At 42.1% G+C, this 25,512-nt stretch overlaps 2 protein-coding genes across 3 annotated transcripts in view; one reads left to right on the top strand and one right to left on the bottom strand.

Moving 5' to 3' along the window:
• The window catches only part of LOC119483477 (epithelial cell-transforming sequence 2 oncogene-like), a 72,036-nt gene extending 50,829 nt beyond the window's left edge, over positions 1-21,207 (top strand). Inside the window, exon 22 of the transcript XR_005205694.1 lies at positions 21,066-21,207. The gene's annotated coding sequence lies outside the window, so the exon portion shown is untranslated. The remainder of the gene's footprint in view (positions 1-21,065) is intronic.
• The window catches only part of filip1l (filamin A interacting protein 1-like), an 85,815-nt gene that overhangs the window by 37,114 nt on the left and 23,189 nt on the right, over positions 1-25,512 (bottom strand). Inside the window, exons 2-4 of one of the 2 annotated variants that reach the window (XM_037761582.1) lie at positions 13,520-13,859; positions 12,881-13,054; positions 12,599-12,777 (exon numbers count right to left, since the gene is read on the bottom strand). In XM_037761582.1, coding sequence (XP_037617510.1) covers positions 12,599-12,777; positions 12,881-13,054; positions 13,520-13,849 — 683 coding nt within the window. In that variant the 5' untranslated portion in view covers positions 13,850-13,859. Of the gene's footprint in view, positions 1-12,598; positions 12,778-12,880; positions 13,055-13,519; positions 13,860-25,512 lie in introns of those variants that run through there. The other variant, XM_037761583.1, reaches the window with a different exon arrangement.

The raw sequence follows: 25,512 nt of genomic DNA, 5'->3' as shown, positions 1-25,512 counted from the left end.
AATCCATCGTGGCCCCGTCCAGATAGCCCATTCACCACAATGACACATTTGAGTTGGCAGATCCAGGCAGGCTCTTTCCTCCCCCCCATATTTCACTCACTATCTCGACACTGAGTTGGCCGGGAGCTCAGGCACAGACTCATTGTTCAGACGCTGCAGCTGCCAGCTACGAGGAGGTAATGCGCGAGTTTCTCGCTGTCGCTTCCTTCCAGCCTGACAGGACGGCAGGGAAAAATGGCTTCCCTTCGCCATGCTTTGCCAAGCTGTAACTCAAGAAGGTGTCTGCTAGAACAAATGTGAGAAGAAGGTAAATCAGGAGGGATTAGCCGTTGGCTGGCGGGTAAATGTATCCTCTACAATGTCAGGTTTACATGTCATTCTTTGGCTTTTCTCTGTTGCAATTTAAGTCTCGCCATCACTCGCTGTCTCCAGCTCTGGCAGAGGCCAACGCACGGTTCACGGCAAAGCGTAGAAATGTCATGCTAACTCTACATTAGCTGCATTTTTCCCTCCTTGACCCCGGCCCTCCGCCCTCGGTGCTATTTCCTTTCACAAATAGAAGATTAGCTCATACATCACTCCTGCAGATTCCCAGTCGCCAGAATCATTTGTCAAGCTCCGTCCAGTTGACCATTCGCTTGTTTCTGCTGTATTTCTTTAAACCCTGACAGACGTTGGAAGTTAGAAATAAGCTGACAGAGTGCTCTGAGTACACTGTGGCTTAGTTATTATCCCCATTGTGTCTCTGTTTGATTGAAATAAGACCTTGACAGAGACGGCATCGAGCTTGTTAACCCAGCCCCAAACCCTGAGGCTTTATCCATCCATCCATTATCTGTAACTGCTTATCCTATTCGGGGTTGCGGGGGGGCTGGAGCCGATCCCAGCTGACATTGGGTGAAGGCGAGGTACACCCTGGACAGATCCCCAGACTATCACAGGGCTGACACATAGAGACAGACAACCATTCACACTCATATTCACACCTACGGGACATTTAGAGTCAATAATTAACCTGCATGTCTTTGGACTGTGGAGGGAAACCTGAGCAACCGGAGAAAACCCACGCTAACACGGGGAGAACATGCAAACTCCACACACCCCGAGCCAGGTTGGAACCTGCAACCCTCTTGCTGTGAAGCATCATCAGTGCTAACCACGGCACCCCGAGGCTTTACGTCATGCATTTTCGTTTGAAAGGAAAAATGCACCGTAACATAAATACCGGTTAGAAAAAAGGTCAACGTTAATGCAGAAAGTGAGCCTTTATGTGGGAAGACACTTTCTTTACTCTAACTTTATTCCACTGTTACTTTACAAAACCAGCAAAAAGAGTGAATCGAACTGAATTTCTCACATGAACAGAAATAGCATACAACATTTAAGTTCTATTTTAGGGTCTCTCTCCTTTTATAGCAAGTTGGAAAAACACAAGTAGTGCGTCCTTGTGGTCGGTGAGGTCTAATCGCTGCATTCTGTCAGGGAGATGTAATCACATTACGCCATGCAATGACGACTCTCCGGGCCTAATTACCACCTAGTTCACAGATGTAGTGGAGTAATACTTTGACAGTCTCTCACACACACTTTAAGAAAGGGTGCACGCATAAAAAAAAGGGCTTTCATGTGAGGGGGTATCTGTTTTATGTTACTGCCTTTTATCCTCTAATGTCTACTGATGCACCACTACCAGCACATCTGCAGTGCAGAGTTGGGCTGCATCTGTACACCTTGTCTCTTACCTTCATATTCTGCCTATGAGGTAACTCACCAATAAAAGAAACAATGATAGATTGTTAATCGGGAAACGTGACCTGCAACTGCTGTGTTCACAAGGCCGTGCAGAACAAAACAAGCCACTTGACTACTGGTTTATTCCATTATATGAAAAGGAAACACTTTGCTCAAGAGCACATCAATCCACATCTTCACTTCTTTCGCTTTTGAACAAAGGACGCCCTCATTTATCTTCAAACTCTTTGATAAAAACAAGTAATGTTAATTTCTCTGATCATGCAAATTTTGTGTATTCTCACTGAGGAAAGCTTTCCAAAACTATATTTTCTTAATCATTTTGGTGTAAAAACATGAATGCTTTGTCAATTTTCTCCACTATTTTACGACAAAAGAAGAAAATACGAAAAAAAATATTTCAAATGCAGAATATCATTCTTTACTCTTAAAATTGATTCTAAGCCCATTTCCCACTGGACAAAAAAACCCACTAACACCCGCTAACATCTGGCTTTTGTCTTTAGTTGAAAAGGTTACAATCAATATTCATCCCCGGGACAAATGACTCTGCAGTAGTCACAGGTATTTATCGGCTCCATCTCCAATTGGCAGTGATAGAAACAGAGCACTGCGGCGCATTGAAGTGAATATATAATATAGAAAATCAAAAGGGATTTGGACAATTATTATTATCTATTAAAATAAAAAACATACATTAATATGCGCTCGTCAAAAGCCACCAGACTCCAGTCAGACAACAGTTATTTTTCCCTGCTGGTTGTAAAACACTTCATTCAAACTCGACAAAAAACAAATGAAACTCATCAAAACCATCTTAGTTAGTGTTTCCACTGTTCCAACAATCAGCAACTCTGGTTCGGTCGAAATAAACCTGTAATTCATGAAGTTAGATGTCAAAAGAAACAGCTGATTAATGCGTTCCTCAAAGTCACCAGACTCCATTGACAGAAACAGTAAATTTACCTCGCTGATCATCGTCAAATCATTCAAACTCAACAGAAGCAAATGAAAGTCATCAAACCTTTCTGCTGTTCCAACAATCCCCAACTCTGGTTTGAGAGTTTGAAAGAAAGACTGAATAAGTAAGAGATATAAAAAAGAGGTAACCACTGCAACATCTTTTATCAACCCTGTTTTCCGGCGCATTCATGATGTTGAACATGACACACCAGAACAAAAAAACAAATACTTGTTTACTAGCAATGGGAAAGGAGTCTATCTCCTATATTTAGCAGGTTTTTCCATGTTTACAAAACTTGCATATACACGCTAATTTCGGTGGAAAAGGGGATAGAAAAGTTGTGCAGTTCAACAGCTTTTAAGGTCAAGTGAAAGAAAAGGAGGGTCGGCTGCTTTGTCTTAATACCGTCAACCTTGTTACAGTAGATTCAGACAAATGAGCCTGAGGTGGAGGACACTGTGGAGCAATGTGTTCGTTATCTGGCCTAAGCAGTGAAGGGAGTGTTGGCTGACCGGCCTGAATTAGGTCAGTAGCCACTCAGTTTTTCCTACGATGTGGGAGTGATAGTGACGAGCATCTAGATACACAAACAAAGGTGGTGCAAAGCAGGGAAAACAATTCTGCAGAATATGGACTCATCTGTCATCCATCCTCCCCATGGTTTTTTTTTATATCACCTAAAAACAAACTAAACTTTTTAATTTAATTTTGCATATGATGTCAGCTGTGCAATCGGACCGTAAATATAGTGCACTACATAGTAAATAGGGAGTGACTTCACTGTGCTTGTACTTTACTTGTACGTTTTATGGTACTTTATATTACGTTGCATATTCAGATTATTAATAGAAAATCCCTAACTAAAACTAAATCAACAAATACATTCTGATGTATCATCACAGGTGAAGTTACCCAGCAGTGTATAAAGGACTTAAACGTAGCTCCACCTTTACCAGCTGCAACATTAAAGTACATGCATCACTAATTATAATTCAATAATATATATTATTGTATACATTATTTAGAAACAGGCCATTCTGCATAAGGAGTACTTTTAGTTTTGATAGTTTAAGTATATTTTGATGCTAATACTTTTGTACTTTGTGCTTTGTACTAGGATTTTAACTTGTAACAAAGTATTAAGACCTTAATACTTCTTCCACCACTGACACATAAGCTGTAAAAACTTCCTAGAACTTTTTTTCTAATGATTGTCATAAAGGCCAGAGCATCGCATCATTTTTGAGCCACATTAATCGTTGCACCGCGATGTCTTTTCAGTGTTTCCTTCTGTGTTGCCCTTCTCTTTCTGGATTTACTCCATCCATAAATTCAGTGTTTAGTTGCATATTTGACGACTAAACTAGAAGACATTCTCATAAAGTTTTACCGAGCAAAGTGCTAAGAATTCTCCGGCTTCTCGAGGAAGTCCGGCGACGTGCTGACGCATTTGGCAGAATGTGCTTTGCCGGCCTGTTAAGAGGTGGCTGCGTGTCATATGTGTGCTTGGAGGGTGTCGCTGAATGTCTCATATTTGTGTGATTCCTGACCTCAACATTGGGGCAAACTGGTGGGGCTTCAAAGCAAATATCTGTCGTATACAGTAGTCGGAGCGAGGAACCGCTTTCCTTCCCATAAAAGGAAGTGTTTGACACAGAGCCTCAAAAAACACACTTTCCCGTACCAGCGTTTAATAAACATTTTTCCCAGAAAGTTTGAAACTGAGCAGACAGTTCCTCCTCATACATATCTCATCGATAGTTTGACGCTGGCTTTGAGCAGGAATGTGTAATATGCACCGGGCTGAAACATTTTTGGGAGGAATACAGGTGTGCTTCTGCTCAGAGTCAGGAAAGACGTAACAGCCTCAGCCATCACATGTCAGCTATGTTTGATGAACGAGGCAAATTTCTGTCTCCTCACCAACCGCTTTAGGAGTACTGATAATATCTTAACAACGCATAGGTGAAGACGGATCCTGCTTATGCATGCAGCGGAATATGTGTATATACAGCAAAACATCTGCTTGACAACTTCCTAAAACACAGCGTAACTGTTCCTGCAGAGTTCACAACCTGCCTCTGAGGTGAACCTGCAGAGACAGGAACAGTGATAATTAATAACCAAATCCCAGATCGTAAAAAAAAATGTGAAAGAACAGGGCAGGTCTGGATAATAAGCATCTCAGCAAAGGTGAGGCATCGCCGAAGAATGTTCTCGATTCTGATCCGCACGAGTGATGTCACCACCGCTGCTGTTAAGCCAACCAGATGGCAGGAAGATATATTGTGCCCTGCAGATCATTAAGAGGAGGGAGGTCACGCGGGGTCACGTTAGCAGCTACTGGGCTTTTTATCTACAGGAAAGTAATCGTGACTTATTGCGCAAGTAAATTACGTCGATGCACGTTTGTTTCATATCATCTGCGGGCTGTTTTCCCATCGCACCGCTTTGTTTTCTACGGCAAGTTCGCAACTACTGGACTCCCCCATTAAGGCCTTCGATGCATCGTGCAACAATTTTTTGGGGAAAGGTACTAGTGGTGCAACGATTAACAACGATACGATACGTATCACTTTCCATGGTTCCGATACAATTCAAGGACGATATTTGGCTCATTTAGACTTATGACTTGAAATCATAAGTCTAAATGAAAAGTGCATGGCTCAGTAGGTGTGTGGAAAGATTGGTCGTGTTGCCGTTGTATTTTTTTGTGGCCTTTGCATGTTCTGCAAACAGCGAACGATTTATCAAGGACATCTCCTTTTTTGCAAAATGTTTCCACACGCCGGACCTCAAAAACGGCTTGAAAATCTCTCTCTCGTCTGGCTCTTCCTCGCTATCAGCCTGCTTCGTTTTGTTGTCGTCTTTCTGAGATTGGCGCCGCTGGCGCGCGACAATGACGTCATACACAGGTAGAGTGAACCGGAGTGACGTTTGACATTTCTTATCTATTAAAAGGGCTAAAAAATACATCCAAATAACGTTATTTCGTGCTTAAATACAAAAATTCGTAGTATCGATAGATTATTTACCTTATGGACTTGATGTGGTCATCGGTGACCAAAAGTAATTGTAAGGCATAACTGGGTGAGAAGAATAAAAAGCTTAAATTACTGAAACATCAGGAAGAATATACACATTATTTGGTGCAAGTTGCCGTTTGTATTGTTGTCTTGTAAAAGTCCCTTTCAGTGAGGCCTTATAACTGGCTACTGTCCCAGTGTGGACAATAATAAAGACCTATTTCAATGTACATATAGAAATCTGAGTGTTGTATTAAGGAGTGAATCTTGTGTTTTAGTACTATAGTTTTTCTGTTTCTGATTGTGTGATGGCGTTTATTATGTGTCGCTGCCAGATTAAACTCAGAAATAACAGCATTAAAGTATTAAAAACAAAACAGCAGAAAGTGAGACTTCCAACCAGAAAACCTGGATTCAGTAAAACTCCACCTTCTGCCTCTCTTCTCTCTTTGGTATGAACTGATCCCAGACCAGCTGGCTTGGTAAACACGAGGGCGCCGTGTGCATTTTACTGCCATTACATCACAGGAGTTCTGCTGCGTATCCGAGTTCATGTTTCCTGCCTTCTCGCTGTCATCTGGAGACATGTGAAGTTGCCTGGCGCGGCTTTAAATGGTAAAGATAGCAGGAGGCTCGTATTTCCGTGCGGTCTCTCAGCGCATCACACGACAACACGAGCTGAACTCCTCGCGCTGACATCAGCTCCGAACGTGAGCCGGGCTTTACGTTTTGTTATGCTCTGCGTGAAATCAGAGGATACAGATGGTCATAAAAATCTGCGATAGAACAAAGGCGAGCAGAAGGCCTGGCCGTGGCGTCGCTGTATACACACACGTAAAGACGTGTGTGTGTATCCGTGCGCTGAAGTCATGTTTAAAGTAACATCTGTTGATGGTTAGGATGGCGCTCTCGCTCTCACACCCCTGCTGCTCCTGCGGTACCCGGCGTGCGATGAGGTCATCACTCACTGCTCCATCGCCAATTAATCAGAGGGGAGCCGGGTTCATCCCCACAACCCCCTGCTCAGATTTAGATGCTTTTTAGGGCTTCCAGGGAGAAGGTCAGGCAGCAGTCAGAGGTGTCCTGCTATGATAAAAGGTCAGGATAGAAAAGGCAGCAGGAGATGAGGAGGGAAAAGGGTTTTCTCCCAACTCCTACAGTACGTTACCCCAGGACGTAATTTCCAGGACCCGGTAAAAGGAAATGATTCCATCCAGCTAAAATGCATCATGCAACAATGCTGAAATGAAAGCCCGGTGCGACTGTACGTGTCAAGCCGTGGCCGCCGGTCTCAAAACAACAGAGCGCTGTTTCAGCTCTCCTCACACAAAGTGATAAGTGGCGTTTCCTTTTTAGAAGTCAAAGCTATTTTGGGGTTTTCAGTTTTCCTAGCCCTCTGTAATAATGTTTTGGAAGGAGCGCAGAGCAGAACAGAAGCTGCTGAACAAACTCTGGGTTTTGTGCTCGGGCTGAAGGACTGAAACGTCGTTTACTCTAGCTCCTCAGGGATCCTCTGCTTCTTCCTGCTCGAGGCAGTCGTGATGACATGTCTACCTCGACATCTTTAGAGGATCAGCGGACTGTTATATGACTCAAATATATCTTTCCTGTTACAACTTTTTTGTGATCAGCATTGGAAGATTTAAGGGGAGACACCGCAGGCAAAATGTTTTTTCAATTTTGAAATCTACTTTGCGTCCATAACATGTCTTCTTTCAGACTAGCGGGAAGAAAATACACATTTAGGTGTTTATTTGCTACTTTTTTCTATTTGCATCTGTGGATTTCTCCTAAATTCACCAGAAGTTAGCATTAGATAACACCTTATTTAAACATACATTTTCAGAAAACTTGTAATACAAAAAAATAATTGTCTTAGTGTAAGTAATCAACTGGGGAAGTTTCATGGTGATATCTGTTACCTAAAGGTCTTATTGATAACATTTGTATGTAGACAAATAGCTTTTAAAAAACACATTATGATTGTGAATTAATTTTAAAACGTTTGGTGGATCCAAAATGAATGTTTTGTTTATCTCTGAGTTAGATAGCTGACGTTTGGTTCCCACTTCTAACAAGGCTTGTGAGCCAATAGTATAGAGTGCTTCAGGAATGAGTCCTAAAACCCGTAAATGAGTCAGCATTTTAGCACTTCCTGTTCCCTCGTCTGGAAGTCAATGGGTTTTTAGTTAAGAAATGAAAATAAGGTCTGTGGTTAACACAAAAAAACACCATCCCTGGAGCGCTCTATAACGACATTGGTACCACGTGGTATCTAAAACGGATAAATGAGATTGACAGTATTTGCCTGGCAACGACTTGTTGTGAAGTGAATGCAAAGGAAAGGGGAAGTGAGAATGAGACATCTAGTGTACTAGGAGTACATCCCCAATTTTATCGGCTGCTGGACTGCAAGTTTTAAAGGTCCCATATCGTGCTCATTTTCAGGTTCATACTTGTATTTTGTGTTTCTACTAGAACATGTTTACATGCTGTAATGTTCAAGGAAAACCTTTATTTTCCTCGTACTGTCTGCTTGAGTATACCTGTATCCACCCTCTGTCTGAAACGCTCCATTTTAGTGCATTTCAACGGAATTGCAACGGAATTGCGTTGCTAGGCAACAGTTTGGGTCCATGTTTACTTCCTGTCAGCTGATGTCATTATCATACACTGCAACCAGGAATAAACTGGGACACATTTAGAATGTTTACATTTAAAACTGTGTAATGGTCTAAATATTGTAGATTTGTGACATCACAAATGGACAGAAATCTCAACGGCTTGTTTGAAACGCACAATTTCTGAATAAGGGCTGTGTGTATTTCTCTGTATATTGAGCGCTTCGATACTTTCACAGTATTTATAAAGCGCTTAAACCTGCTTTATAATATAAAAGACATGACAATCTTACTTTTTACAATATGGGACCTTTAAAAGATAATAAAAAAACTGATTATCAGAAAATGATGACCAAAAATGATGACCAAAACTGCAAAAAACAATCCAAGTTGTGATAAATATCCAACAAACTGGACTAACTGGACTGAGGATTGTCTGGACAAACAGCTCAGGGAGGGAATGAGGTCCAGTAACGCACGCGCTTACCTGATAACTTTACACTTAACAGAGTACTCAGCTACATAAACAAGGCTGCGTCCAACCGCTGAGGACCGATGACAACAGCAGATGCTGAACGCCCCCCCCACGCACAGTTCTACTTGCTTGTATGTACATTTACTCACGTTGAAGTCTGCTGGCGAACCCGAGACTGAAAATATACTCCCTCATCAACTATTTCCATGGTAATCTGGCATCTTGTTGAACACGCTGCGTGATTGATGCTTCTCAGAGCCATTAGGTTAGTTTTTCTTTCTTTTTTTTATTCTCCTCTCAGTCATATAAATCTTTCGCCTTTTCTCACGCGGTAATTAGCCCGACCCTGGACAGAAAGACTATTTTTCATGGCAGCCTGTCCTTCCTGACATACCCGGTGACAAAGCGCAGACCGTCGTCACGCCGTCCGCCGGTCCAACTCAAACATTCGGCTGCAGCCAAAGTGTAATGATGTGATCGTCCCAAATAGGTCACGGGCCGACGTCCAGCTGTGTTTCTTTTGTGAAATGAATTGCTGAGGGTGCATGTGTGTCTGATTGTGTCGTAGGTGAGTTTTTGGGGTTAGTGTGTGTGTGTGATATGTGATATTGCTGAGGAAGCAGTAAACAGAGCAGTGACTGCTCTCTGTTTGACATTTACAGGAGAAATCAGTCAGACGTGTTTCCACCTCAGGTCTTAGCTGGCAGTGTTAAACAGCACCTCCAAATAATTCACCCCAGACTTATCTCACATTACACTACTTCATGGATCACAGTTTCACCATCGGAGGCGTTAAGACAACATGTCTGTACAGTAATCTGAAATAGCTGTAATGTCTCGTAATCCTGCACAAGGTCCTCCTAACATCACGGAGATGAAATTACAGCTAAGAAACACAACATGTTTTAGTCTGTTGTCAGGGCCTCCAACTTAATCATGCGCTGTTATATTTCATAGCACGTGCTAGAATAAGTGTTTCAGGACTTTTTTGTTGTAGTGTAAAAAGTCTGCAGCCATCCTAGCAGCTGGGTGAGGCTGTTCATGGGCACAGCAGTGCTTTGAGCTAACTAGGAACTCATGCTGATGTTTAGCATTTATAATATTTATCATATTGGGATGGGAATAGATACGTAAATAGTCATCAGTTTTGCAGGTATTTAGTCATAAGCTAAAGCATTGGACACATTCTGATCATGGCGCTAGATGGAAGGTCAGAGGTCAGTTGTTACAATTCATCCTCTGGATCATGAATTTCATCATGCAATATTTCGGTCTGGACAAAACACTGTAAACAGAAAAAAAAGAATTCTTAGGAAATGTTCTGCATTTTACCGATTTTTTCCCCCCTTTTGCATAAAACAATTAAATGTATGTAGATTTACAGATATTTGCAGTAATTTACCCTTGATCGTAATTTATGTTAATATTATGTTTTTAATGGACATTTATTGTATTTTTATACATTTTAGATATAATTTTACATTAAATGTGAGGTTATATAATTCAACAGATTTTTCCTGTTCATGATAATGAAGAAATGCATGTAAAATTACAAAAAAAGTGTATTTTCCCTAAAATAGCTGGCCATTAAGCATGTGGTTATAAAGTAATCTTGTGTTTTTTAAGGGTAATTAATAGTATTTGTACAGACCCAAAATTAATTCACTGTAAATTACTGTAGAAAGGCAATTAAAGAAATATTATTTTGCAGAAAGAACTATATTATTTTATAGATTTGTGATGAGGGGAGTTGTATAAACAGATTCTGCGTTCACACGCATCCTGGTTTCCGTTTCTAGTCCGAGTAGTGTCGACCAATCAGGTTGAAGCAGGCCTTGGTTGAATGCAGGTAAACAGACCATGTGGAGAGCAAAAGAGGAGGATCGCAGGGACCAAAATGCCGTCTCGCAACCCACCGGCTATCGTCTGACAAGGATTTCTTTTACTGGTTTAAAATTTTGCTTGTAAATTGGCTCCTCCGAAGCAATCTGGTCACGTCACAAGTTGCTAATCGGACTGTAAAATATGAGTAGCGCACGGAAAAGGAAGTCTTTAATATAAAATGTATCTATAAAAATGTGTGGATTTTCCCGCTGCTTCATGACACACACTGTCCTCCCTAGAGTCACGCTGCTAGCATGGCCAAAAATCTGTTTGTCTGTGGTTTTAGGATTGAAAAGATTGAAAGCAATTCCAATAATTTTTTTATGATCTCGGACACTTTAGAGAATTACCACATTCTAAAACCGCAGCATAAACAATCTGATCTTCAAGTGTCCCTCGTTCTGAGCTGCTGCCTCTGAGCTTCAGCGTAGCTGGGGGATAGTTATCAAGGGATATGGTTTTTCCACTCTGGTTCACAAATATCCGCAGTGCTACCATAAAGCAGAGCTGTAAACGTAAAGCTTATTTGTGTATCTAAGCCGAGACCTAAATTATCTGTCGACAAACTCCCTCCCTCCGTCGCTGGATCGTCTCCAGTGAAAACCCCCGGTTCGCTCCAGCTATGGGCAGAGTTATTCAATAAAAGGTGATAATAAAAGTAAAGGACCTAGCGCAGGTCATGGGAAAAACAATAATGGAAATCTTTCGGGTGATTTTCCCCTGTAATCCTGAAGAACGCTTTGATTTAACGCTAACATTACGTAGACATTTTGGCAGCACTGAATGGCTGGAGTTGGATGGAGGAACTCTTTTACTAGGAGGGGAAAACTGCTTTTGAGCAAGGCATTCAACTCTCAAAATGATTCAGTGGCCACTATCCTCCATCTCAAGGTCATGGGAAAAGACTCTACTCTGTCTGCTGTAATGACTCAAGAGGCCCTCTCACTCTGAAGAGCATGCTGACATTGACTTGTAAAGACACTTGTACTGCCGGGACAGTAGAGATGACAGACGTCGCTAAAATAAGAAGGCTGCACCAGTCGTAATTTTGACCTCAGTTTGATACTGCACTTGGGGGCTGAGTTCATGCGTGGCGTGTGGTGTTGTCACTTGAAAGTCACTCGACATAGTGAGTGCCTTTTATGCCTCCACGCCAGCTTTTTTGGGGTCGCCATCCATTCTTGTGAACACGATATCTCAGGAACGCTTTCTTCAAATTTGGCACAAACATTCACTTGGATTCAAGGATGAACTGATTCGATTTTGGTGGTCAAAGGTCAAAGATCAAGGTCACTGTGACCACACAATAAACATTTTAATTACCACACAAATGTCTAACAGGATAAAATGATGAAGTGATGACATTTTGGACAGACATGGCTGTAATCTGCAACTTGTTTTCTCTCCATTACGTAGATCGGCCGAGGCGACTTGTTTGGTTTCCGGTTCGCAACTTCTTCTTCTACTCTGTTTAAAGGCGGATCACAGCCATGCGTAAAGCATAGCCTATAGCGCCAACTTCTGACGATTCACTCCAAACCAGTTGATGGAAACGCACCTAATTCACATTTCTTTTTTGCTTAAAAATTCGCTTGGCAATTGAATGGAAATGACACCCTGGACTCTTCTAAGCAACAGGAGGCCAGCACAGGCAATTTGCTTTAATAATGTGGTTGAAGGGCATCCAAAATGAACATTTAAGTCTGTGAAACTTTCCCCTCAAACCAAAATGAGATTTTCTGTAAATAGCTTTTCAGATCATATGTCACATTCTCTGTCCAACTTAAATACATTTAGCCGCCGCAGGGCTGAAGCAACAATTCTGGCAGCTTCTCTCAGTGACTACCTGAGTCCTGGGGTTAATTCACACACTGACCTCTCGCGCTCTTGCTCCAGCAGGTTGGTGAACTCGTCGCTCTTCTTCATGAACTCTCCGTGGTTCCTCTTCTCGTCCTCCAGCTTGTACAGGGCCTGTTTGTGCGACTGCTCCACCATCAGCAGCTGCTCCAGCATCCGCCGGTGCGTCTCCCTCTGCTTCTCCACTAACTTGTCCAGCTGTGTGGGGGCAGTGCAGAGAAAACACCTATCACGTCCGGGCTGCTCATTGAGGGCGTTTTAGACCCTATATACAGTCTTTCATTCGGAGAGTTGGCGTTACCTCTACCATGGGCTTCTCATAGATGTCCTCCTGGAAGACGTCAGCCTTGCCCTGAATGGCGTCTCTCTGCAGGGACTGCAGGACTGTCTGCGGTGTGACGAAGCCATATTTGGCCTCCAGCAGGGCCATGTCCATTTTCTCTGCCCTCAGCACTGTGATCACCTCGTCTCTGGCCTGCAGTGGGGGAAACAGTGGATATGGTTAGATTCAACTTTGTGAAGCAGGATTAACAAGCAGACTTCCAATATGCAGCAGCAGGCTCAAGTTATAATGCCCTGACACACCGAGCCGACGCTCGGCCATCGGTGGGTGTCGGCAATTATCTACAAAAACCAAAGTCTGGATACTTCTATCTCTGCTCTGTTTGCTTCTTTGTTTCTTTGTATCTTGCTCCTTAACCTCAGCAAACTTTGCCTTGCTCCTATCATACAACAACAGTGCCAGGGGATTCCTGGATCCAGTGCTGGAATGACAGGAAGTAGCCTCAGCTGTTGGCTGTCCATTAACACAGGCTTTTAGTCCATCTTGAGCGCCCACTGCCCGCTGAGCCACCGTATCTGACTATATGTAGCCAGTGCCATGTCTTCAGGCATGCCTGCTGCTGTAAATGTTCCCAGGGCTCTCTACCATTTGGGTTACCTGCAGCTCTCCCTCCAGCAAGCTCAGTAGAAAGACGAGGTCATCTCGGGAAAGGTCCCTGGTCTTCTCCCTGCGACCTCCCTTTGTAGCACCGCTGGCGCTGCTACTCCCACTCCCACTCCCACTCCCACCAGCAGAGGTGCCGTTCTTGGCCGTCTTGTGATTCCGCTGAATGGTGCCGGTGTCGTCCGGCGGCTCCTGGTGTCGGCTGCGGCGCTGGGCCCTTCCCGACGGCTCCTCTCGCTCTGCAGATCGCTTGCGAGTGTCCACCTGCTGCTGCGCCGCCTTGGCCTTGGTTACGTCCTCCAGGCTGTTGCTGCGGGATCGCATGTTCCTCTACCTGTTGAATGAATAGAAGATGGAAAGGATGTTTTTTAATATCCTGCATGCAGATATGCACCATGTCTCTTGTTAAGCTGGGCATACACTGTACGATTTTAGCCCGTTTCTGGCCCGAATTTTGAGCCGCACGACTCATTTAGAGTCGGACCAGATTTTCGGGCGTCGTTTGCCGTGGCAGTGTTCAGGGGGGGACGAGGACCGATAGCTAGCTTACTTCCAATTCTCTCTGCAAAATGGACAAGCCATACTGTACATGTCTACCTGGCCACCTGCGAGTCCATATACGGCCGGCGCCTCTTTTTTGTTTTCTACATTTCAGCAGACATGATGGCTAAGATGATGAAGCCACCATGTTTCTGCCTTGTTAGCATTGTGATCCGTACAGATCTCTGCTAGCAAACAATTTAACCTGCCTCGTAGCTCTCAAAACAAATCTTTATTGACAACTGTCAACAGCCAAAACGGCCTTCAGGGGCCGAAGGACGTTTTTTTTTCTTCTATTTTACACGTACAGCGTGATCACTCAGGTCGCGGCCGACGATTGGACCGTAAAGTGTAATCACTCAGGTCGTGCCCGACGATCAGACCTTACAGTGTGATCACTCAGGTCGCGGCCGACGATCGGACCGTACAGTGTGATCACTCAGGTCGCGGCTGACGATCGGACCGTACAGTGTGATCACTCAGGTCGCGTCCGACGATCGGACCGTACAGTGTGAGCACATAAATCGGGAGCTTTGGCTTTACATCAAAACGATCTACTCGTACAGCAGGAGTAGGAGTTACACAACAACATTTCTAAAATCGTACAGCGTACGCCCAGCTTTAGTGTCTTGCATTAGTCTTGTGTATCTATTGCAATATTTATCTTAAGTCAAGACAGACGCAACACAACAACAGAATACATAATGTGCCAAATTTGAATCCATGACCTTGACTTTGAAGGGCTTAAAAGATGAAAACACTCACAGATGCTCTTATACTGTCATGTGTAATCAATCCATGGTGTTTGTTGCATTCCAGGAGTCACTTTGTGACTGATGAGATGTTTTAATTTGCTTTTCATTCTTTAAGCATCAGTGGCATGGATCCCACTTTCACTCAAACTGCTGTCTTATAAATCCCAAACAAACCCCGACACAATCCCAGGAAATAAGAAAAACACTCAGTGAGCCCGACAATATAAGACACAGGAGACACGTTTCAACCTTTCAGCGTCCTTGGAGGCTGTGCATGTCTAAACACAACTGTTGTTTCTTACATGTCAGACCGTGCAGTGGGATCTCGTCACACGCGCTGATATAACCTGTTCTGTCATCGTACTGTGAGTCGGCCGTAAACCAGACCTACGTACTACGTTCAGCTCCACATTCGTCATCTGTGCAGCGCGGCAGCATGCCGTCATTTGCCTGCCATGTTATTATTAGTCACTCAGCGGAATAGAGTCATCATCACCACGTTGCACCACCGGCCACAAAGCACGATTATGCCGCAAACTCTCTTGACAGTGTCAGAACTTTTTTTGGAACCGGACCTTAAGTCATGTCGCAACAAATTACCCAAAGTTGCCGACCGTCATCCACGGCTGACGAGTTTTTCCATGATGTTAGATTTTTGACTTGAAAAAAGGCGGCCAAAATCAGTAAGAAGATTTAGACACTTGTGTACCTACTTAGTGTATTTTACAGATGATGATAGGTGGTCTCCGCCCGGAGAAAGGGGTAACATCAGAGTACTTATGAATAAAAGCATCATGGAGGTCTGTTTGGAGTGTCTTTGTGACATCTGGTTTATGAATGGGCCATTCAGTGACTCACTGGCGATAATCAAGCTATGATAAATAGATGATGCTGTAAGCTGCAGACTCGCAGGCAAAACAACTGTAAGCTCCTTTGCCAAGTAATTTATGACTTTTTCTGCATTATGCTCAGGGAAAGTAAATATATCCAAAAGACAAAGCAGGACTGAGATGAAAACATGCTGAAACTCATTTGTATGACTTGTTTGATGTGAGGAAGAATAATCTGCCCAAAGGCATTACATCATCATCCATCCAGCTCAAAGGGTTTCCAAGTAACTGAGCTCAAAAGTTGCTGTTCCGGATAAAAGACTGACTTTTTATTCAGTCATTTGTATCAGGCAACACAAGATATGTAGATTTTAAGTGTACTTCTGCTAATAAAAGTTACATTTACCAACATCTTTCTGGTAGCTCAGAAATGGTGATAATCACACCTTTTAAATTAAACTACTTAACTACTATTTATATAGAAACTCCACTACTTTTAGAGGGAAACATTGTACTTTTACTCTATTTATTGACAGCTATTAAACTGTTTTATAGATATTTTATAGAATAAATTAGTTATAAATTAAATGCATTCTTACAGCTTACTCTACCCAACTCCACCTTGACCAGCTACAACATTAAAATGCTGCTTATATGTCAATGTATGAGTGATGAAATCCAGTAATATGATATATAACTGTGACGAGGCATTCTGATTTTGACTTTTTACCTTTATTACTTTACACTACATTTTAATGTATATTGTTAATACTGTGTTTGATACTGTATTTTACTTAAGTAGAATTCTGCATGCAGTACTTGTATAGTGGAGTATTTTTATACTGTGATGTTGCTGTTTTTACTTAAAGGAACAGTGTGTAGGAATTTGCGACATCTAGTGGTGTGGTTGCAGATTGCAACCAACTGAGTACCCTCCGCTCACTCCTCCCTTTCCAAGACTGCGGTAACGTGAGCCGCTGAGTGCAAAACCGTGATGGACACCGTTCGCCTTGCCACGGTTTTTAACACTCTGCGGCTCACGTTCCCGCAGTTTCACAAGCGTGTCGGAGAACGACGGTGGCCTTCAGGTAACGTAAGAACGCTAAAGGCTCTCGCTAGAGCCAGTGTTTGGTTTGTCCCTTCTGGGCTACAGTAGAAACATGGAGGAGCAACATGGTGGACTCCATGAAGAGGACCCGCTCCCTATGTAGATATGAAGGACTCATTCTAAGATAACGAGAACATTCTTAGTTTCAGGTGATTATACACTAATGAAAACATAGTTATGAATATTATATTCTATTTCTGCTGATAGATCGCCCGGAATGCTACACACTGGCTCTTTAAGTAAAACATCTGGATACTCCTTCCAGCACTTACTGTATATCTACTGGCTAAGCCTAAATAACAAAAATGTCAGTAAATCAAGAGTATCTTAATTTATATTAGACTTAGTTTATCTAACAGTTCACATTGACAACCACCTGTCTGTCCAATAAAACAAAACAAGAGTATGGGTCTTCTATCTTTTTCAGCCTCTGGAGTTGCCGCTGAGACAAAAACAAAACCTCACCACTCCAACAGAATTTGCCTAATTGGCCCTGAGAAACATTGTGTTCGAGACTCCTGCGGTGTGCGTCCAGCCTCTGTGTGAGGCCCTCTGACAGTTTATGAGTAAGAAAGATGGCTGGGTGACTGCATTGTGCACACTCTCGGCAAGACGCCACATGATTCAGAGCTGAGGTAATTCCCTGCAGTCCAAGACAGACTCCACATCGGCTTACTCAGAGATCAGGGCTGCAGGCAATAGACTGAAATGTGTGTGTGTTTGTACAGACTTCATTCAGTCATATGTAAAGGAAAGCTTGTGTGTTTGTAATCTCACACCGAGCGTCATCAGAACAGTATGTAACTTTTGTAATGAGTAGCTGCACTAGATACATAATTAAACCGGCTATCAGTCACACCTGCAGCCGGTTGCCACGATGCAGCAAACACACTGACGCACACATTCATTAAAAAGCTGCTGCATACACATTTGAGCAGAGATTGTGCAACAAATCCAAAAAGGTCACAGACATGTACCGCGGCCCCGCCAGGATTCCTACATGTGCAAGTATCACGTATCTGCAAAATCTCCGAGATGGATCAGAAATATATCACATAGTTCATAAGAAGGTTCACGGAGGGGACGGGAAAATAGCTTCGTATTGGATCTGACGTACCGTATCTCCAAATCGGTCCCTTACTGTCGAGGCGGGAGTCGAATAAATTACTTTTGAGATCAGTGTTATATCTCTAGTGAGCGATAGTCCGGATTTTTTGTGAACTGAGTTATTGGTTATTGGAAAGTTGGAGCAAAACGGTCCAAAATTGGAAACTCTGGACCGGTGAAGTGGGCCAAAGCTGTGCTGATTTGTGTTCTGTAATTTGTTGAACTGTAGTTAAACTGCTCAAAACACCTTTCTTCCATTACCCAAATACCAGTTTGTCCTTTGAAGATTTGCATGAGATCAACCCAAAGCCTAAATTATACTTAATGTACTAGAATTATTAGATTAACATAATGAGCCTTTAATATCAAGCTATTATAGATATATATACCCAAAATAAACTTCTTGAATGTGAGAAAAACAAGAGACTTAAGTGGCCGGTAGATAGAACCAGAGCTTCAAAACCTCCGTTTTACAGTCCAAATCTAAATAAACACAAGGTGTAAATAGTTTTTGGAAAGCAGCACTGCCAAATGAAAAAGATGCCGGTTTGGAAATATCCTCTGGGCCTTCCTTTTGCCGGAGGAGGCAGAAACTCTGGCTCTTAAAATGCTTGTGTACGCTGTGTGCGCACATATTTTCTCCATGACTGTGTTATCCGTGTCGTCAGCTCGCAGAAAGTGTGAAGACAAAACTGCCAAAAGGCAAAGTTAATTAACCACCATCTGTGGCGCGAGACCTCGGATAACCCCGGCAGAGCCTTATAGGGCTGATTAAATCAGAAAGATTCATTGTGCTGAACACATTTCTCTGTATCTCTGGATGAATATTTGGGAGAAAACGTCTTTGGAAAGATCTTTTTCAGTTGGAAACCGGATCCACGCGATATTTTCTCATGAACTCCAGTTATCATGTTTGTACCTGTGCTTCTAACGCAATAATAATACCTCATGATTTCCATCTGTTGAAATACTCGTTGACGATAACAGTATGAATGAACGGGTGTGTGACATGTGTAAAACTGCCCAGAGAGATGACTTAACCGTGCTTACTAATCCCATCCAGCCAGTGTCGGGCGTTTTTTTTTTTGTCAGAGCAGTTTGAAGTCCAATCATTTCTCATTTTCAGTGCCAGGAGGTGACGTTATGATTAACAGGTGCTCACATCTTATACAAGGGACTTGGCTGCTTGGCTCGGTTTTGGCACTAAAGTCAACATATTGAAAAGAATCATTCAAGCACGAGCACGTTAATACACAGAGTGAGGATTAATGAATGTATTCTTTTAGGTTTAAAGTCCCTATGACTTTTCATTTCAGGTATGCATACATTTACACAGTAGCTTTTCTAAAGGATCAGGGTTGTAGCAAGTGAACGCACACAGAGGCAAAGCAAAACTTGTTTAGAGCTGGCGAGAATCTGGCGATACGATACCTTTAAGTATTGGATAAATTAAAATGTTGACATGATGATGGCGCTAGATGAGAAGTCAGGGGATCACCAACGTGTTTTGGGAGTCATCCTCTAGGCAACAACAATGTCTGTACAAACATTTCATGGCAATCCATCCAATAGTTGTTGAAATAGTTCAGTCTGGGCCATCCCTAGAGCCACACTCAAAATTAGCAATATTAATAAAAACCAGCTTATTCATTCATAAGTTCTCTTTCCTTTTCTCCCCCCTCCTTCCCTGAGGCCCTTCCATTACCTTGCGCTCTCATTAAGCAGCGAGGACAATGTCCGAAGCCAAAAGCAAAGCTGTTACTGGAAACAGTTGGCAGTTTGGACTCGTCTAGCCGAGACCACCGAGGTTTCTGCGACTAGCTACCAGGTCAAAAGGCTCTTTCATTCAAAGAGTTTCTACGCAATGAACTCACCAAGCCAGCCTGCCAGCCAGTCACTAACACAGAAACCCTCGTAAAGTCCCTCTATAATGGCCGTCAAGTCATTTTATCACACATCTGAACACCTCAGAAAGCGATTAAGCTTATTATTTTGGGGCTTTATGATTTTGGATCTTTTCTGTGACTGTTGGGACTCGCAATCTAAACCAGCACCACGCAAAGCAGTTCCCAGATGTTCCACAAACTATGTGTCAATATACCTTTAAGTACACTCTGAAAGCTCAAACAAGATGGCTCTTCAGCGATGACTTCACTTTTCATGTGAGCTTGATGTAAAGCGGAGGGAGGGTTGTTAAAGTCAAGAGGGTGAAAGGTGTGCTACAAAAAACTCCAACACACACACACACTTCCTACGCATGGAAACACATGCAAACAGGAGCCTGGTGTGGACACTCGCAGAACATATGCATTGCCTGTACACACCCACCACTGCACAGGCACACAGAAATTACAGAGTGGATTCCTGCAGCCTGACATCACGCTGCTGTCAATATGATTGAGGGGGAGAGAAACGCAGATCAAAAGAGAGCAGGGAAAGGGAAGAGAGGGGAGGGAAAGATGGAGGAGCTGCAGTATATCCTTTGGAGGATCTGTATGCTGCTCACTGTACACAACGCGTACACTAAATCACCATTTCAAGAGGGGACTTTGGTGTTTGAATCCATATATGAGGATTAAATGCTTTCAGGTGGCTTGAGTAGATTATGTAACCGGTCCAGTTGGATGGACTCAGACATGCACGGTGTTGCTTTCCAACACCAGCATTAGGAGGAAAAATTACTTTTTCTTTTGTGCATAAATGTCCAAAAGATCATCACAGGTAGCATCCTAGCACATTAATCTGAGGATAGAATACATTCTGCTGAGAGATTTGCTGGTTTTGACCAGTCCAGGTCTGTGAAGTGAAGCCAATGCAGAAGAGCAGGGGGCGACTCCTCTGGTTGTATAGAAGTCTATGAGAAAATGATTCTACTTCTCTCTTGATTTATTACCTCAGTAAACATTGTAAACATGAGTTTATGGTCTCAATCTCTAGTTTCAAGTCTTCTTCAATACAGCATGATGTTCATTTAGTAAATGATGGTCCCATTTAGAGTCAGATAGACCATAAAGCAGGGGATGCTTTAGGGCGGGGCTACCTTGTGATTGACAGGTCGCTACCACAGCGTTGTTGTTTTCGTCTTACAACTTTAACCCTTTCACATTGTGTTTTCAGTTGATTGCAAAATTTTGGTCGCCTAAAAATGTCTTATTTAGCGTTCGGTTGTAATTAGCTCCACCCTCTCGTGTCACTTCCAGTTGCAAAAGATGGACAAGGAAAACCAAGATGTCGACGGACAAAATGCCGAGGCACAAACCAACGGGTGACGTCACAGTGACTACGTCCACTTCTTATATACAGTCATGGGGAAACAGGTAGCTTGACTGAGAGGTAACATGTCACACAAACTGGTTCTCTTTGAACATATCCCAAGCTTTTCTGGTAGGCAGCGTTTGTTTCTTTTGCACAGAGCCAAGCTAGCTGTTTCCAGTGTTTGGGTTAAGCCAGGGGTCAGCAACCCTTACTATCAAAAGAGCCATTTTAGGCAGAAAAAAAAATACAAATTCTGTCTGGAGCCGCAAAACATCTGAGCATTGTGATGAAGGTAACACAGCTTATAGTCTAAGTATATAGTGATACAATCTGACTCAACGCCCCTAACACGTTCACTTCATATTGGCCACAAAGTCCTCGCCCTTCTTGATGGAGCCCTTCAGCTCGCCAATGGCGTCGTCTAATGCAGTGAGGGCCAAAGAGACAATGTACTACGGAGTACTGGGGGCCACATTGAGGGAAAAAACATCTGAGATTTACAGAATAAAGTCATAATAATACGAGAATAAAAGTCGTAATATTACGAGAATAAAAGTCGTAATATTACGAGAATAAAGTCATAACTTTACGAGAAAAAAAAAATCATATTACGAGAATAAAGTCATAACGTTACGAGAAAAATGTCATATTACGAGAATAAAGTCATTACTTTACGATAAAAAAAGTCGTAACATTTCGAGAATAAAGTCATAACTTTACGAGAAAAAAAGTCGTAATATTACGAGAATAAAGTCATATTATTACGAGAAAAAAGTCGTAACATTACGAAAATAAAGTCATAACGTTACGAGAAAAAAAGTCATATTACAAAAATAAAGTCATTACTTTACGAGAAAAAAAGTCGTAACATTACGAGAATAAAGTCATAACTTTACAAGAAAAAAAAAGTAATATATCGAGAATAAAGTCAGAACTTTACGAGAAAAAAAGTAATATATCGAGAATAAAGTCAGAACTTTACGAGAAAAAAAGTCATATGACGAGAATAAAGTCATAACTTTACAAGAAAAAAAGTCGTAATATTACGAGAATAAAGTCTTAATTTTCCGAGAAAAAAAGTCGTAATATCACGAGAATAAAGTCATAACTTTACGTGAAAAAAGAAAATAAATGAGTAAAATGACTACTTTATAATATTATGACTTTATTCTCATAATACTATGACTTTTTTCTTTTAAACTTCTGACTGTATTCTCCTAATATTATGACTTTATCCTCGAAATCTCCGATTTTTTTCTTCAATGTAGCCCTAAGTAGCGTTTCGAGATAACTTCTGTTATGATTTGACGCTATATAAAAATAAATTGAATTGAATACTCCATCGTACCGTCGTACCATAGACCTACAACAATGATAAATACAATTTAAAATGTAAACAAAAAAACAGTTATTCATTTCCACTAATTTTTTAAAAATCCACAGGGAGCCACTGGAGAGGATTTAAAGAGCCGCATGTTGCTCCGGAGCCGCAGGTTGCTGACCCCTGGGTTACGCTAACTAACCAGCTTCTGGCTGTAGCTTCATATATAGTCTACGGACATGGGAAGGTGGCATCAATTTAACTCTCTGCAAGAAAACACATAAGCATATTTCCCAAAATGCTACACCTTTATGAAGCAGGTACAACCGTTTTTAAACTGAGATACCAGAAGTTTAACGCTGCTGTGGCCTTTTTATATTTGTGGCCCATGAAAAATTTATGTCATGTGGAGGAGAAGCTGCTTTTCAAAGAGAGGAAGGCACGGCGAATTAGGTTTAAAACGCTTGTTTTCATCGCAGCATGCATTGACTCAGGGCAACACTGTAAAGTCATGCACCGATATATCAGAGGTAACTGTGTACAGTAGGAGATCCATGTAAAATCAGATCAGATGTCGCACATTTTTCACACTGTTAAAAGTCCCGGTCAGGAGTGATGAATGCGAGGTCGCAGCCATGTGCTTCACTGTGTAATCAAATATCCGTTTTTTAGTGTTGGACAATACCGGCAGTTCAGATCCAGCTTCCTTCTGCATGCGTAGATAGCTAACGTCTGCTATACATCTTTGCAGTAAATGTACCACACATGCTTGCATGTTGTTATTCATCCACGCATGCACGTCATTATTCACCATCATATTTATGTCTCTGCATAGGCCACACACAGAAAGAGCAGAAGAAAGAGAGGGATACAAGTTAATGTCAGCGATGATTAAACGACAAGAGAGTTCATATAATACATGTTCTTGTTTTTATGGTGCAGGAGTTTTGCATTTCGCTGTTAGAGCTACATGCTGTAACAGCTTTCAGAGCCCATTAATACAACGGATAGGTCTTAATCATATACAGACAGACCCATTAAGTGGTAATAAATCTGTTTTAGGTGAATACCTTGGAAGAAGGTGTGGGGCTTTTCCATTGTAAGATATATATACTGTATAGTTCTAGTGTTTCTTCTTGTATTGCTCCACTTCCAGTGTTAAATGCATCATTAATGATAACAGCACCCAAACAGTGACTTGTCAGAGAGCAGCATGACGTGCCGGAGGGATTTCCGTCATCCAGCCGAAAAAAAACCTCAAGTGAAATGTGTACAAACAGTGCAGGGGTTGCCGCAGCAACAGGTAGCGATCAGCCTCCAGGCCTCAGGGTTGGATGAGGTGCCATAAAACCGTCGGAGATGTTTCCTGCGAGTATTAGCGCTGCTGGACCGTAAAGCAACAAGAGAAGTGGTTTGGGAGTTCCTCTGCACTTAATCCGTCCACAGCTCAGGCAGACAAACAGAGATGCTTCAGCTCAGATGTAGTAACGCTCTCTGTGACTCGCTGAGCTTCTAGCTGTTCAAAATGCCTCCTCTCTGCTACATGATGCAATCCCAGGAAATCTTTGGACTGGCCAGAAACTGTAACAGTGTCAATGTTAGCACATTCCCCCCTGCAAGCATGTCTCAGAGATCATATTCAGTAACAGCTGTGCATTTATCAATCTGATGTCGAGAGAGGTGTTCCAGCCGGAAATGAAGCAGCGATGATAAATTGCTCTGCTGCAACACAGAATTCACCTATCCATGCAGGCAGTTGTCCTAAGATACTGTAGTGTGCATATCCTAGGGAATATCTGCTATTTAGTTTTTCACCAGGGGGCGCCATGTTGCCATTAAAACTTGAACATGAAAACTCTAAGTCAGTGAACTGCTACAGAAATCAACAGAAATACTATAGAGGACAGAACCTGCCAAAATTAAATTAATGAATAAATAAATTACTCAATAAATGTGTCATTAAATGTAGCAAATAAATACATTAATTAAAAAATAAATGCATGAATAAATAAAAGGGGAAATTATACAGAAGAGTAAATAAATAAGGGAATTTATAAAATAAAAATAAAGAAGCAAATTAAAATAGAAATATCAATTTATGTCACATTTTATGTTAAATGTTGGCGAGGAAAAACTGCCATGGTCATTTTCAAAGGGGTCCCTTGACCTCTGACCTCCAGATATGTGAATATAAATGGGTTCTATGGGTACCCACGAGTCTCCCCTTTACAGACATGCCCACTTTATGATAATCACATGCAGTTTGGGGTAAGTCATAGTCAAGTCAGCACACTGACACACTGACAGCTGTTGTTGCCTGTTGGGCTGCAGTTTGCCGTGTTATGATTTGAGCATATTGTTTAATGCTAAATGCAGTACCTGTGAGGGTTTCTGGACAATATCTGTCATTGTTTTGTGTTGGTAATTGATTTCCAGTAATAAACATATACATACATTTGCATAAAGCAGCATATTTGTCCACTCCCATGTTAATAAGAGTGTTAAATATTTGACAAATCTCCCTTTAAGGTACATTTTGAACAGATAAAAAAATGTGCAATTAATTTACGATTAATCGTGATTAAATATTTTAATTTATTGACAGCCCGAATGTAAATTCAAAACTTGTCTTGGCTTGAGGGACACTGAAACAACAGAGAATCTCAGTAGGAAGAAAACAAATGTGTTTCTGATTTCTCAGCTCATCCAGGTAACATGACATAAAGCTGTTGACTTTAAGGACAGCGGAGGTGATTAGTTGTGTGGGAATAAAGGAGGAAAGACACAGCATGGATGGGGACTCATGCTTCCTCTGTCAGGTTTACATTTGCAGCAGTTTTCAGTCTGGGAGGAGAGCCAAGTCTGATGTGAAACCATGAAACGTGGCCAAGCGTACATGCTCTTAGTCTTACTTGCCTGGACTGAAAACACACTGTCTGCTTGTTTGTCTGCTTTGTGTTGCCATGAGAATGTCTTTCTCATGATCTCACGGCTGGCTCCGATGCCGCGTTCGACACTGTGTGCATGGGTAACATCTGTAATTGTATATTAGTGATGTACGCCGTGCCAAG

This window comes from Sebastes umbrosus, chromosome 24 (assembly GCF_015220745.1).
Source record: "Sebastes umbrosus isolate fSebUmb1 chromosome 24, fSebUmb1.pri, whole genome shotgun sequence".
Lineage (NCBI taxonomy): Eukaryota > Metazoa > Chordata > Actinopteri > Perciformes > Sebastidae > Sebastes > Sebastes umbrosus.
Note: the sequence above shows the minus strand (reverse complement) of the source record. Positions and strands in the feature narration are given on the sequence as shown.